The 14,312-nt window shown below is 47.3% G+C and overlaps 1 protein-coding gene across 1 annotated transcript in view; it reads right to left on the bottom strand.

Moving 5' to 3' along the window:
* The window catches only part of FAM227A (family with sequence similarity 227 member A), an 89,928-nt gene that overhangs the window by 46,987 nt on the left and 28,629 nt on the right, over positions 1 to 14,312 (bottom strand). The window contains exons 8-11 of the mRNA XM_073789210.1: positions 13,806 to 13,910; positions 11,649 to 11,772; positions 6,902 to 7,009; positions 2,074 to 2,153 (exon numbers count right to left, since the gene is read on the bottom strand). Of these exons, the coding sequence (XP_073645311.1) occupies positions 2,074 to 2,153; positions 6,902 to 7,009; positions 11,649 to 11,772; positions 13,806 to 13,910 (417 nt within the window). The remainder of the gene's footprint in view (positions 1 to 2,073; positions 2,154 to 6,901; positions 7,010 to 11,648; positions 11,773 to 13,805; positions 13,911 to 14,312) is intronic.

Genomic DNA, 14,312 nt, shown 5'->3' with positions numbered 1-14,312 from the left:
AAGCGGAGGGGGTGAGGTCCAAGCACAGGTGGGGGGCAGGGCCCTTCCTCCAGGGGCGCCGGGTTGGCAGGCGGCGAAGGTACAGATGGGGGCAGGCTGTTTCGTGGTCGGCAGGCCAGGGCCTTACTGCTGACCGCTTCTAATTTCTCAATGAAGACATTACCTGGGAGAGGCTGGGGTGGAGGGCGCGTGGGAAAGGCTGACTGCAGCTGGAGAATTCTGCAAAGGGAACAGAACAAGGCTTTGGAGGAGTGGGAACCTGGACGGGCTGGGGAAGCGCGGTAGCGCAGGCGGGCAGGGCTGAGGGCCCAGCTGAGACGTGTGGCCGTGCACCTACAGGGAGCCCAGCCACAGTCGGCGTGCTGCAACCTTCGTGGTGCCAGGAAGAAAGCACTGTTGTGACTGTGCTCATTTCACACCTGCAGAAGCCAAGTCTTAGGAGAGTTAAGTAACTTGTCTACGTCTGCACAGCTCGAATCTGAACCCGTGAGACCAGGCTCCTAGGCAGAGATCGTCAACCCCTGTGGGGACATGAAGACTTTCCAAGGAATAGTGGGACTGCCGGTTCTAAGAACACCCATTTCCAGATCCTCAAGTTTCCTCAGTTACTGTTTGCTATGAGTGAGCGTCCTGAGAATGTGCAGGTGCTGGCAGTGTCCCTTAATCCCACTTTACAGAAGAAAGGCACACCTCCACCCATCCCAAACATCCTTTTGGTGAAGGTTCCAGGGTGGAAACACTCCCAACTTTGCACCAAACAAAGGGGGAAGGCTGTTCTAACAGCAGATCGAGTCTCATAAGCTACTTGTTAAGAATGAAGCATGAGAAACGGGGATGTCAGTCCAGAGCTCAAAGAGTAGCTCTGGAGAGCGCCGTGATCAGAGTCAGGACCGAATAACTACATAAGTGCTCTGAAGGAGAGGGATGTGAGCACAGATGACAAGGACCCAAATCCAGACCAGGGTCAAGACAGCCGACCCCGAGGACCAGGGCCTCGGCTGAGATGGAAGGATAAGTATGTGTCCCCTGAGACAGGGGCGACAAACTTCTGCCAAGAGCCAGAGAGTAAACGTTTCCGGCTTTGCAAGCCATTGATTCTCTATAGCAACCACTCAACTCTGCTGCAGAGTCAAAGGCAATAATCAAGCAGCAGCTGTGACTGTGTGCCAGGAAGGTGTCATTTACGACAACAGGCAGTGGAAGGCCTCATTCTTAGTTTGCCTGGACATTTATCAGGAAAAAATGGGCCTTGGTTGGTAGCGTTGGATGATTTCGGGCTACCACTGGGAGGAGATGCTGACAATGATGAGGGCAGTGGTGGAGGGATCCTTCCTGGGACAAAAGGAACGGCAGGTCCAGAGGCCAGGTATAGGTAGGGGGTGTGGTGTCTACAAGGAAATAGGTCCCTGCAGCAGGAGCCCCAGAGTCCGGGAGGGTGGCAACAGGGCTGGCCAGACATGGCAGGGCCCCGCAGGGCCGTCTGCCCCAAGGCAGGAGAAAGCTTTCTGAGGCTTGGAAGGCGTTTTTCATTTGGGCTGAGAGGACCGTGTTTAGGGCTGGGGGAGTAGGGCAGGGCCAGGTGGTGACAGGATGATGTAATTAGATTTGTGTTTTGAAAACACTGCGGGGCGGGGGAGGGGGGGGCGGGAGGGGATGAGAGCCTGAGGGAGACAGGAGCCTACTGCACTAGTGAAGGGAGCTCAACCTGGAGTGTTGGGAGAGGAGTGGTGGTGCTGGGCGCTACGCAGCAGGGAAGAGGAACTGGGCAGAGAGGAACAAGGAGGTGTGGGGAGGAGGGCCAGGTTCAGGCTGGAGATGAGGGTCACTGGGGAGGAGAAGATACAGAAGCACCTGTGCTGCGGCCTACACTTGAAGATTGCTTCCTCTCCTCTCTCCCCCCAGTCCTTGCATTTCTGGCTACCCTTTAGCGCCCCACTCATCCATGTATATCTGGAGGACTAGCAGGACCCCTCCCCGAGATGATGGGGCGGGGAGTGCAGAGGCGCGGAACCAACCGGAAGTCACTGAAGCTTAGGGGGCTCCAAGGGGTCTGGGTCTGTGCCTCACACTCACCTGAGGGCAGCAGACCTTCTTGCTCTGGGGGGACTTCTGGCTGAAGTATCTCCTAGAAGTGCGGAAAGAAAACTCTCTTCCTAGGGAAAAAAAAAAAAAGTAGTTCTTCAGTTCCTTCTTGTCTTGGGGGTGACACTGCAGAGGAGGAGCTTTGAGACAGCCCCCCTCCCTGGAGGCAACAGCAACAGCGAGAGGACTGGCCTCTGACAAAGCAGAGCCTCTCGGTCATTCCACCTGCTGAGTGACCTCGGGCAAATTACCTAACATCTCTGATCCTGTTAAAGGGTGTGAATGCTAACTACCTTGAAGGGCTGATGAGCCGATTAAAGCAAATGATGTATGCAGGGAGTACACAGGGCAAGCAGTCAACCCATAAGAAAAAACAAAAAAAGCACTGGCTTCAAAAGAAAAACAAAAACTCAGAACTTTGCACAATTGAAATGAATAGATGTTGGACTAAACACTTAAAAGAGTAACAATCTATCAACCTCTTAAGGTGTTAAATTTAATATTCATTGAAATGTCATTAAATTTGAAGACAATTTCCAGGTTAGATTGTTTTTTTCACTTTGAAATTCCTGTGTGTCCATGACGACTGCTGGGAAAGCAAACCTTTTGAGTCAGTAGCTGCAAATGCTTAGACAAATACATGGTGGCTCTTATCATTTCCAGCTGATAACTGCAGCCACACTCTTCCCTAAGGGCTGCCAGGTATGCTCTTCCCTTGTGCCCTGGACCAGGACTTCTCACACTGGAATGTGCTTACAGATCCCTGGGAGACCCTGGCAAACTGCAGGCTCTGCTTTAGTCGATCTAGAGAGACGCCGATGCTGCTGGTCCTCGGACCACACTTAGAGCAGCGGGTCTTTGCCACACCACGGGAGCCACGTGGGGCAGAGAGGTGAAGGCCCAGCAGCCTGCCTCCTGAGCCAGGAAACCTACCCCAGGGAGGAGGACTCACAGGAGAGGGCGATGCCGAAGCACCCTGCCCTCCTCCTCTACCCATTCTATTTCCGCTCTTCTCAGCTGGCATCTAAGAGCGATGGTGTTTGCTTACACGAGGGTGGCTCTCCTACCCCCAACCCTGTTAATGCCTCCAGCACACCTTCCTCTACTCTGTTTTCACTTCTGTATCACTTTCCCTGAAATCTGGGTCCCGCCTTTTACCACCTGATGTTAATAGCTGTTTCAAAGTTCACTAACAGGGGTGTTTTTGGAGGCGGATGATGAGAATGTTTTGCAATTAGTGGTGACGGGAATATACTAAAAATCACTGAATTATACATTTCAAAGGGGTTAATTTTATGTTATGTAAATCAGGTTTCAATAAAGCCGATATATAAAGATCACCAACAACCTAACTGTATGATTCCATGGCTTCCTCCTAGGCCTTGTTCCGGGGTACGCTCTGCAGTAGTTGGCACCACTGACCACGCCTCAGGAGAGCCCACCTTGGCTGCCACAGCCCTATTCTTTCTGGGCTCCTCCTGCCTCTGATTTCTCTTGCTGTCGCCTCCTGCGTGTAGGAGGTCCCCAAGGCTCTGACCTCAGCCGCCTTGTCTCCTCCCTTCTTTGATATTCCCATTTAGAGGTAATTTCTACAAACACATGTATCTGAATAAATCCTCAGGTGGGAGTCCCAGCCCCGATCTCTCCCCTAGCCGTATCACCAACAATGTCTTAGACATCTCCACCTGATGTCCCATCCTTCCCTCAAATTCATCATCTGAAATTGAACGTATAGCCTTTCTCCACAGACCTGATCCTCCTCTCGATTTCTTACTTCTAACTGGAACACCTACAAACGCTGGCTGCTAGATGCTTAGAGCTGCTTAGAACCTGGAAGCCACCCCAGCTCCAGTCTCCTCCTGGCCTGTCCCACTGTGCTTGAAAGCTCTTGAATTTCCATGAGTTTCCATCTTGCTTATGGCTTCACGTCCATCTTCACAACTATGCAGAAAAGTGTTAACACGGCAGTCCTGGCTACTGTCCTTGAAAAGTCCTGACTGCAAGCTTGGCCCTTGACTGGCATCTGGGAATGTAGCTTTCGGGAGGGCTCCCACCACTGATAAGAGTGGTTCACTGTGCCTAAACTGTCGGTGCAAACAATGTGGTTTACGCTGAATACCCACTTTCCTTCTGGGAGTTTGGAATCTGGGTATGTGACCACACAGGGGAGCGCCTATGTGATCAGCACCCAGGAAAACCCTGGGCACTGGGTCCCTAACGAGCTCCTCTGACAGGCAACATTTCACACGTGTTGTCACAACTCGCTGGGGGAATTAAAGTGGGTCCTGTGTGACTCTGCAGGAAAGGACTCTTGCAAGCTTGTTCCTGGTTTTACTGGGCTTTGCTCCACGTGTCTTTTCCCTTTATTTAATTAATTTATTTATTTTTTGCGGTACGCAGGCCTCTCACTGTTGTGGCCTCTCCCGTTGTGGAGCACGGACTCCGGACGCGCAGGCTCAGTGGCCATGGCTCACGGGCCCAGCCGCTCCACGGCATGTGGGATCTTCCCGGACCGGGGCACGAACCCGCGTCCCCTGCATCGGCAGGCGGACTCTCAACCACTGCGCCACCAGGGAAGCCCTGTCTTTTCCCTTTGCAGATTTTGCTTTGTGCCCTTTCGCTGCAATAGATCACAGCCGTGAGTACGACTACACACTGAACCCTGCGTGTGTCCTAAGGAATTACCAAAAGTTAACATGGCCTTGGGGACAGTTCCCCCACCCTCGTTTATCCTAGCCACAATCCTAACTGCAGTTGTCCAGCCTTCAGAAAGAGGGTCTTTAGGGGACACCTCACCCAACTTCCCACCCAACACGGAACCTTTTAGGCAGCATGCGGCAGCTCTACCAGGGCCCTCCAGGGATAGGAAGCTCACCACGGTGAGACAGCACTGCCTCTTAGGAGGTCCCTCCTTCCTGCCAAGCACCCTTGCTTTCCCCGAGGGCGTTAGACTGAGGGAGGGGAATGGTTTAACTGGTCAGAGAGGCCAGACTGACCGAAGCAGGAGACTGATTAGCCTATCTGGACAAAATCCTGGCTCCCCAACTGTGCTGGAAAACCCTGGGCACATGAGCCTCTCTGCACCTCAATTCTTGCTGTAAGATGGAGGTGACAGGATTTCTCAAAAAGCTGCGGTGTGGAATGACACAAGTCAAACAGTGGCTGGTGCAGAGAACGACGTGTGCATTAGCATTATTTTATTCAGATTACTGTTATGTGCTCAGATACATGCTCTTTGACAGTATGAACCGTTTTCACCATATTTAAGAAAAAAAAAACTCTCCTCACTCCTATCCCCTCCAAAGGGTCCTAGATGTTGCTACAGGGGTTTGATTAGCCAGATGTTGTCTGCCCCCTAGGGCCTACTGACCATTACAGACAAGGCTTTGCTGCATCCCTGGGGTGCCCCATAAAAAGGGGCAGACAGCCCCCAGCTGGAGGATGTAAATTTATCCTAACCCAAGGTGGCGTCTCCCTGGCTTCACAGTCCTGAGTTGAATCCTGGTTTAGCCACCCACGGGCTGGCTGCCCATCACGGTCCTTTCATTGTTGCCACGAGGACTGCCTCTGTTCCCTCAGCGCCTCTGGGTCTTCTCACTTGCTGTCCCCTCTGCCTGGAACACAGTGGTCCTTCGCTTCACCTGTCACTTACTGACCTTCTCAGGGCTGGCCTGGGTCCCCCTCCTGCTGCTGCCGCAGCACCCTGTATACCTGTCACCAGTGCCCAGTCCACTGTAGGATAACTGCCTGACCTCGACTTCCCACTAGACCACACAGCGGAGGCTGTGCTTGCCTCCACGCCGTGTTCCCAGTGTTTATTTAGCACAGTGCCTGGCACGTGGCGCTCTTTACGTGTCTGTTAAGTGCGAAAAGAAAGTTGGCTTTGGGCAAGTTGCTTCGCTGAACTCTGGTTTCCTCACCTGTGAAGTGGATTTAATGTGTACTTCAGCTGGCCGTTGTGAGGATTAAATCGAAAGGATACCTGGGGGGCTTCCCTGGTGGTGCAGTGGTTGAGAGTCTGCCTGCCGATGCAGGGGACATGGGTTTGTGCCCCGGTCCGGGAGGATCCCACATGCCGCGGAGCAGCTAGGCCCGTGAGCCATGGCCGCTGAGCCTGCGCGTCCGGAGCCTGTGCTCCGCAATGGGAGAGGCCACAACAGTGAGAGGCCGGCGTACTGCAGGAAAAAAAAAAAAAAAAAAAAGATACCTGGGGCTTCCCTGGTGGCGCAGTGGTTGAGAATCCACCTGCCAATGCAGGGGACATGGGTTCGAGCCCTGGTCCGGGAAGATCCCACATGCCGTGGAGCAACTAAGCCCGTGAGCCACAACTACTGAGCCTGCGTTCTAGAGCCCACCAGCCACAACTACTGAAGCCCGCGTGCCTAGTGCCTGTGCTCCGCAACAAGAGAAGCCACCGCAATGAGAAGCCCGCGCACTGCAACGAAGAGTGGCCCTGTTCGCTGCAACTAGAGAAAGCCCACACACAGCAACAAAGACCCAATGCAGCCAAAAATAAAAAAATTTAAAAAATAAATTTATATATATATATAAAAAAGGATACCTGGTGCCTGGCACATGGTAGACACTGAATAACTGACATCTACTATTTTAAAATTCCCACACATCCCAGCACTTTTGGTGTGCTGACTCTATAGTTGCTAAGCATTAACATTTCAGTCATTTTGGAGGCTAGTTTGAGGTACGTGAGAGAGAACCAGGCCTGAGGATTTCAGTATTAGGGCCCCTCCCAGCCCGGACTAGATGGTAGCTGGGTGTGGCAGGGGACAGAGGGGACGGAAGTCCCTACCTGGCACCTTACCCTTCAGCAGACTTTTTTTCTGCAACATTAATTCTTCTCTCTGGAATCTCTCCGGATCCAGTTTCGAGTAGTCCCAGCTATTATAGCTGTGTGGGCAAGGATATATACCTAAGAGGGAGTCAAGAGTGATCATGAAAACTTCTGCAAAAGAGAAAGGGAGGCAGAAAATGGAAGACAGAGGCCTCTGAGATGCCCCTGCTGGTCCCGGGGAGGCTGAGCTTCCAGCATTATCCCTCCTCCCTCCCCCCAGTACTGGCCTTGTAGCCTTGAGTGAGCCACTTCCTCTCTATGAGACTTTGGTTTCTTTATCTGGAAAACGGAGATGTGATGCCCACCCTGCCCTCCTGACAGCGTGAGTGTGAGGATGAGATCACACCACAGACGTGTGAACCTGTGACACACTACACAGATGTGAAGGCATAGTAATTATTTGTTTTCCTGTCTCTCTCCTCTGCCTGGAAGGCAGGGGCTGGGTCTGATTCATCTTTGTACCTCCAGGGCTTAGTATTGGACCTGGCACACAATACATAGGCACTTAGCAAATGTTTGTTCAACACACTATTACACTTTGCTGGGCTTCCCTGGTGGCTCAGTGGTTAAGAATCTGCCTGCCAATGCAGGGGACACGGGTTCAAGCCCTGGCCCGGGAAGATCCCACGTGCCGCAGAGCAACTAAGTCCGTGTGCCACAACTACTGAGCCTGTGCTCTAGAGCCCGCGAGCCACAACTACTGAGCCCATGTGCCACAACTACTGAGCCCACGCACCTAGAGCCCGTGCTCTGCAACAAGAGAAGCCACTGCAATGAGAAGCCTGCACACCACAACAAAGAGCCGCCCCCGCTCTCCCCAACTAGAGAAAGCCCACGCACAGCAACAAAGACCCAACACAGCCAAAAATAAATAAATAAAATAAATAAATTTATATATATATAAAAAGAACAAGACAAGGGTGGCCACTCTCACCACTCATACTCAACATAGTACTATAAGTCCTTGCTGGAGCAATTAGGCAAGAAAAAGAAATAAAAGGTATCCAGATTGTAAAGGAAGAAGTAAAACTGTATCTGTTTGCTGATGACATGATATTATATATAGAAAACCCTAAAGATTCCACCAAAAACTGTTAGAACTAATAAATGAATTCAGTAAAATTCATTTTTACTGAATATAAAATCAACATACCAAAATCAGTTGTGTTTTTATACACTAACGGTGAATTATCTGAAAAAGAAATAAAGAAAACAGCCCCATTTACAATAACATCAAAAACAATAAAATACTTAGGAGTAAACTTAGAGCCAAGGAATTAAAAGATCTATACACTGAAAATTCTAAGACACTGACGAAAGAAACTGAAGACACAAATAAATGGAAAAATATCTCATGTTCATGGATCAAAAGTACTAATATTGTTAAAATGCCCATTCTACCCAAATCATCTACAGATTCAATGTAATCTCTATCAAAATTCCAATGATATTTTTCACAGAAATAGAAAAAAATTCTAAAGTTTGTATGGATCCACAAAAGACTCCAAATAGCCAAAGCAATCTTGAAAAAGAACAAAGCTGGAGGCACCACACTCCCTGTCTTTAAACTATATCACAGGGGCTTCCCTGGTGGCGCAGTGGTTAAGAAGCCGCCTGCCAATGCAGGGGACATGGGCTCGAGCTCTGGTCCGGGAAGATCCCACATGCTGCGGAGCAGCTAAGCCCGTGAGCCACAACTACTGAGCCCACATGCCACAACTACTGAAGCCCGTGCACCTAGAGCCCATGCTCTGCAACCAGAGAAACCACGGCAATGAGAAGCCCGTGGACCGCAACGAAGAGTAGCCCCCGCTCGCTGTTCCTAGAGAAAGCCTGCATGCAGCAACGAGGACCCAATGCAGCCAAAAAAACATAAATAAATTTACAAAAATAAATAAATAAACATATTTCAAAGCTATGAAAATCAAAACAATATAGTACTAGCAGAAAAACAGATCAATGAAACAGAATTGAGAGCCCAGAAATAAACCCGTGCATATATGATCAACGAATATTTAACAAAGGAGCCAAGAATACTCAATGGGCAAAGGATAGTCTCTTCAATAAATGGTTTTGGGAAAACTGGATACTCATAAGCAAAAGAATGAAACTGGACACCCCTTACACCATTCACAACTCAAAATGGATTAAGGACTTAAATGGACCTGAAATCATAAAACTCCTAGAATAAAACCCAGGCAAAAAGCTCCCTGACATGGTCTCGGCAGTGATTTTGGAGGGTATGCTACCAAAAGCATAAGAAACAAAAGCAAAAATAAACAAGTGGGACTACATTTAACTAAAAAACTTCTGCACAGCAAAAGAAACAACAAAATGAAAAGGCAACCTACAGAATGGGAGAAAATATTTGCAAACCATATGTCTAATAAGGGGATAATATTCAAAGTCTGTAAGGAACTTATACAACTCAGTAGCAAAAAAACCCAAACAGTCCAATTAGAGAAAGAGAAAGGATCTGAACGGACATTTTTCCAAAGAAGACATACAAATGACCAACAAGTACATGAAAAGGTGCTCAACATCACTAATCATCAGGGAAATGCAAATCAAAACCAGTATAAGATTATCACCTCTCACCTATTAAAACAGCTATTGTCAAAAAGACAAGAGACGACAAATGCTGGCGAGGTTGTGAGAAAAAAGGAAACTCTTGTGTACTGTTGATAGGAATGTAAGTTGGAACCGCCACTATGGAAGCAGTATAGAAGTCCCTCAAAAAATTAAAAATAGAAGTACCATATGATCCAGGAATCTCACTTCTGGATATACAGCCAAAGGAAATGAAATCACTATCTCAAAGGGATATCTGCACGCTCATGTTCACTGCAGCGTTATTCACAATAGCCAAGACCTGGAAACAACCTAACTGTCCACTCACAAATGAATGGGTAAAGAAACTATGGCATGTATACACAATAGAACATTATTCAGCAATAAAAAGGAAGGAAATCCTGCCATTTGTGACAATATGGATGGGCCCTGAGGACATTTTGCTAAGTGAAATAAGGCTCAGAGAGAAAGACAAATACTGTATGATCTCACTTATGTGTGTGTAATCTAAAACAGCCAAACTCATACAAGCAGAGAGTAGAACAGTGGTTGCCAGGGGCTGTGGGTGGGGAAAATCAGGAGATGTGGGGCAAAGGGTACAAACTTGCAGTTACAGAAGGAACAAGTTCCAGGGATGTGATGGACAGCACGGTGACTACAGTTAATAACACTGTATTGTACACTTGAAAGATGCTCTGAGTAAATCTTTTTATTTATTTATTTATTTTTTAGTGTATCTATTTTAGTTATTTATTTTTGCCTGTGTTGAGTCTTTGTTGCTGCACGCAGGCTTTCTCTAGTTGTGGCGAGCGGGGGCTTCTCTTGTTGTGGAGCATGGTCTTCAGTAGTTGTGGCATGAGGGCTCAGTAGTTGTGGCGTACGGGCTTAGCTGCTCTGCAGCATATGGGATCTTCCCGGACCAGGGCTCGAACCCTTGTGCCCTGCATTGGCAGGTGGATACTTAACCACTGTGCCACCAGGGAAGTCCTGAGAGTAAATCTTAAATGTTCACCATAAAACAACAACATGATGGGGATTATGTGAGGTGAAGGATGTGTTAACTCACCTGCTTGTGGTAAAAACTTCACAATATATACGTGTATCCAATTATCATACTGCACACCTTAAACTTCCATAGTGTCCTATGTCAATTATATCTCAATAAAGCTGGGGGAAATTTTATTCCCTAGCTGACGAGTGACTCACTGCGCCTAGACTGTTTATATAACAATGTAGCTGATGCTAAACACCTGCTTCCCTAGAACTTTGGTACACGATAGACAGAGGTGCCTCCATGACCAGCCCGCAGTAAAACCCTTGGGCGCTGTTTCTCTAACGGGCTTCTGGGCAGAAACATCACACACATGTTGCCACGTGTTCACTGCAGTGGGATGAGGGGCTCTGTATAACTCCTCACGGGAGGAGGAGGGCTGCATGTGAATTCCTCCAAACAATGCCTGTCTTTCCCCTTATGATCTGGCTGTGTACCCTTACTACATCGTAATAATAAGTCTTAGCCATAAACACAACTGTATGCCGAGACCTGTGAGCTCCACCGAATCTCCTAATGTGGAATTGATCTCGGAGACCCTCAACACAGTAGGAAATGTGAAAGGTGCTTACTTAGCACAGTACCTAGTACACAGGGAACCTCTCAGCTTTCAACGACCTTAGAGGATGTCTGGGTTGAGATGGGGGACGTGAGGAAGGAGACTGAAAAGTAATTGACAAGCAAACATCAAGCTGGCACTGTGTGTGCTGCAGGGAGAGGGGGATGACAGTTGGGTCAAGTGGGGTCACAGTGGGGGTGGAAGGTGGGATTATCTAGCCAGCACAGTGCTTTTGGGTTCCTGGGTCCATTGGCCTACAGCACATTGTTAACTAACAGGGCTGTGCCGAAACCTGCTCCCTGCCGATGCAGCTGGGGACGAAAGGGGACTAGGAATGTCTCAGAACTGTTTGAGGGAGCAGAATCATGAGTACTCCTCGGGCTCTCACCACACACTTTACTTTCTTTATTTTCAAGGAGAGAAAAGAACAACTGCCTCGATGAAGAGGTGTGATGGCAAACAGGAACCTACCTGGGCTCGGGTGGAAGACGTGTTTCTGGAATTGCTTTCCCCAGGAGAAAGTAGCCACCTCTCACCTGAAATCCACAGGCTCATCGTGTTACAGATGTCAGACTTGAATTCGTGAGTGTTGAACCAGGACTGAGGGAAGCAGCAGCAGAAGCTGGTGTACAGGGCTTTACTCAGAAGTGATGGCAACCTCTGGGGGGCAAGCAGAGCTCAGGCAATATTCTGGACATTTCCACACCCAGAAAAGAGCCCCTGACTTCAGAAAGGACCTGTGATAAAACACTCTACCTGACACCATGCTGCCTTCCTGTTCACGAGGGAAGCAATTTCTATCTGCAGCTGCCCCACATCTCGGTGGACCCCTTACCCTACCTGGGGACCACTCCTCAAACACCATGCTACGTTGGCCAGCAAACCCCCCTCCCCCAGCTCCTCTGCATGCGGTCTGTGCCTCAGCCCCTTCTACAACCTGGCCAAAGATCAGCGCAGAAGATAACAAAGTACATTTGACATACCCATCTTGCTGTCCCCCAGAGATAATATTAAGTCCTACTTCCTGGTTTTTTTTTTTTCCTTTCCTGTGCATAAGTAGTACTGTTGTTCCTTTTTAACTATGGTTAAGGTCAAATTATACATTTATATCTGGCTTATTAATTTAACATCATAACATAAATACTTCCCCGGCTTACTATAAACTCTTTGGGATTTTTTTTTTCCAGTAGTGACCTTCATAGTATTGTGCTGAGTGACCATATCAAAATTTACTTAAACATTCAGCACCTGTGGATATTGTCTTGTTTCTAGGACTTTGCATTACAAATTATGCAGAATAATTATATTTATTTATTAAGCTAGCTCAGTGTCTGGCACATATTAAGCAATCAAAAGTTTGTTGAATGCATAAAAAAGTTTGTTGAATGCATAAATGAAAGCAGCTTTTACTATATATTCAAATATGACTTCCAGAAGATGGTATAATAAGAGTAATAATAGCAGCTATTATATATTGGGGGCTTAGCGTGTGCTGGGTGATATGTCAGATGCCTTACAAACATCATCTCATTTAATACTCAGGACAACTCAACGAGAGAGGCATTATTATCCTCATTTTATGGGTGAGGAAACTGAGACACTGAAAGCCTAAGCAACTTGTTAAGCAGACACTTAACTAGTGTAAGTGCCTTTCAGCCCATCTGTCCCAATTCACTTCCCACTCAGGCTGTCTGAGTGCCATTTCCCTATGTCCTTCATAACACTGGGAATTACATTTTTTAATCTATGCAATCTAGCAGGTAAAAAGATGTACCGAAGGATTGTTTTAATTTGTATTTTCAATTATTATTATTTTGGGGAGGGCTGCACCACGCAGCATGCGGGATCTTAGCTCCCCGACCAGGGATAGAACCTGCGCCCCCTGCAGTGGAAGAGCAGAGTCCTAACCACTGGACCACCAGGGAATTCCCTCGATTATTGTCAAAGGTGAACTTTTTCTCCCATTTTTATTTCTTCCCTGGTGAATTTCTGGTTTATGTACTTTGTCCATTGGTCCATTTTTCTTATTGATTTGTAAGACTTCTTTATGTTGTGTGGCATATATGTTACCAGTATTTTTTGCATAGTTTCTCATTTGCCTTTTAACTTTGTAGCAATTTAAATAATTTATATAGTTAAATCAGTCTTCTTATGGTTAAACCCTTGGGGTCATATTTAGAAAGTCCTTCCCTACCCCCAAATCGTGTCAATATTCACTTATATTTTCTTCTAGCAACCCTTTTAGTATACATGTACATACACACATATATAAAAAGTACATACGTATATTCATAATTTTCAAATCTCATGCTTATTTAAATACTATAGAAATAAATAAAATATAAAAGGAAGCTTCTTATAACCTTATTCCCTGGAGATAATAAGCATTGCTATGAGTTTGGTAAATATTTTTCCAGACTTTTTTTTCTACTCATAGGCACACATACATATACATATAATTTTTCTAACATGGAGTTTTGTTTTTCACTTGAAATACATCATTACATCTTCCCTATCAGTATATATAGATCTACCTTATTTTGGGTAACTGCTGCATTACAAGTCAGTATATGAATACATCACAACTTACTAATTACTCCCTTATGGACAGCACGTTAAGGGCATTAACTTGGCACTAGCAGTGAACAGCTATCCAATGTGATTTTTTTTCCTGAACAGCGATTGATGCTCACTTTTAAGAGAGCCTCTTCGTAGTGGGACCTGGATTCACAAGACAAAAGAAAGGCGTAGTGCTGGGCTATCCGGTCGAACAGCTTGTTCTGGACTTCCTTCTTTGGCTACCGGGAATAAAAACGGAGAAGGAATTACTAGAGCCCCTTGTTGAAGCGGCCAAGGACTGGGAATCTTAACTAAGTATTTCTCTCATTTTTAGGAATCTTATTCTCAAGGTAATTAATCTCATATTATTTATGAAATACTATACTGATTTGTTTTATAGGATCTATAAAACACATACAGAGAGGTAGAATGTTGAGGAAAGCACACAAACTCTGGGCCACGAGGTCCTGACTTTACTCTCTGCCCTGCCGTTGACCAGCCATGTGACACGGACCAGTTCTTAATGCTCTGGGGAGCTGCAGGACGTGGTGCAATGTTTACAGCCCAGAGTGCATGGACGAGGCATGGGTGGGGAAGGGACAGGGTGTGACAGATGAGGCTGCCGGGGCGGTCCGTGGAAT

This window comes from Tursiops truncatus, chromosome 11 (genome assembly GCF_011762595.2).
Source record: "Tursiops truncatus isolate mTurTru1 chromosome 11, mTurTru1.mat.Y, whole genome shotgun sequence".
In the NCBI taxonomy this organism is placed as follows: Eukaryota; Metazoa; Chordata; class Mammalia; order Artiodactyla; family Delphinidae; genus Tursiops; species Tursiops truncatus.
This window is presented reverse-complemented; position numbering and strand designations above follow the sequence as displayed.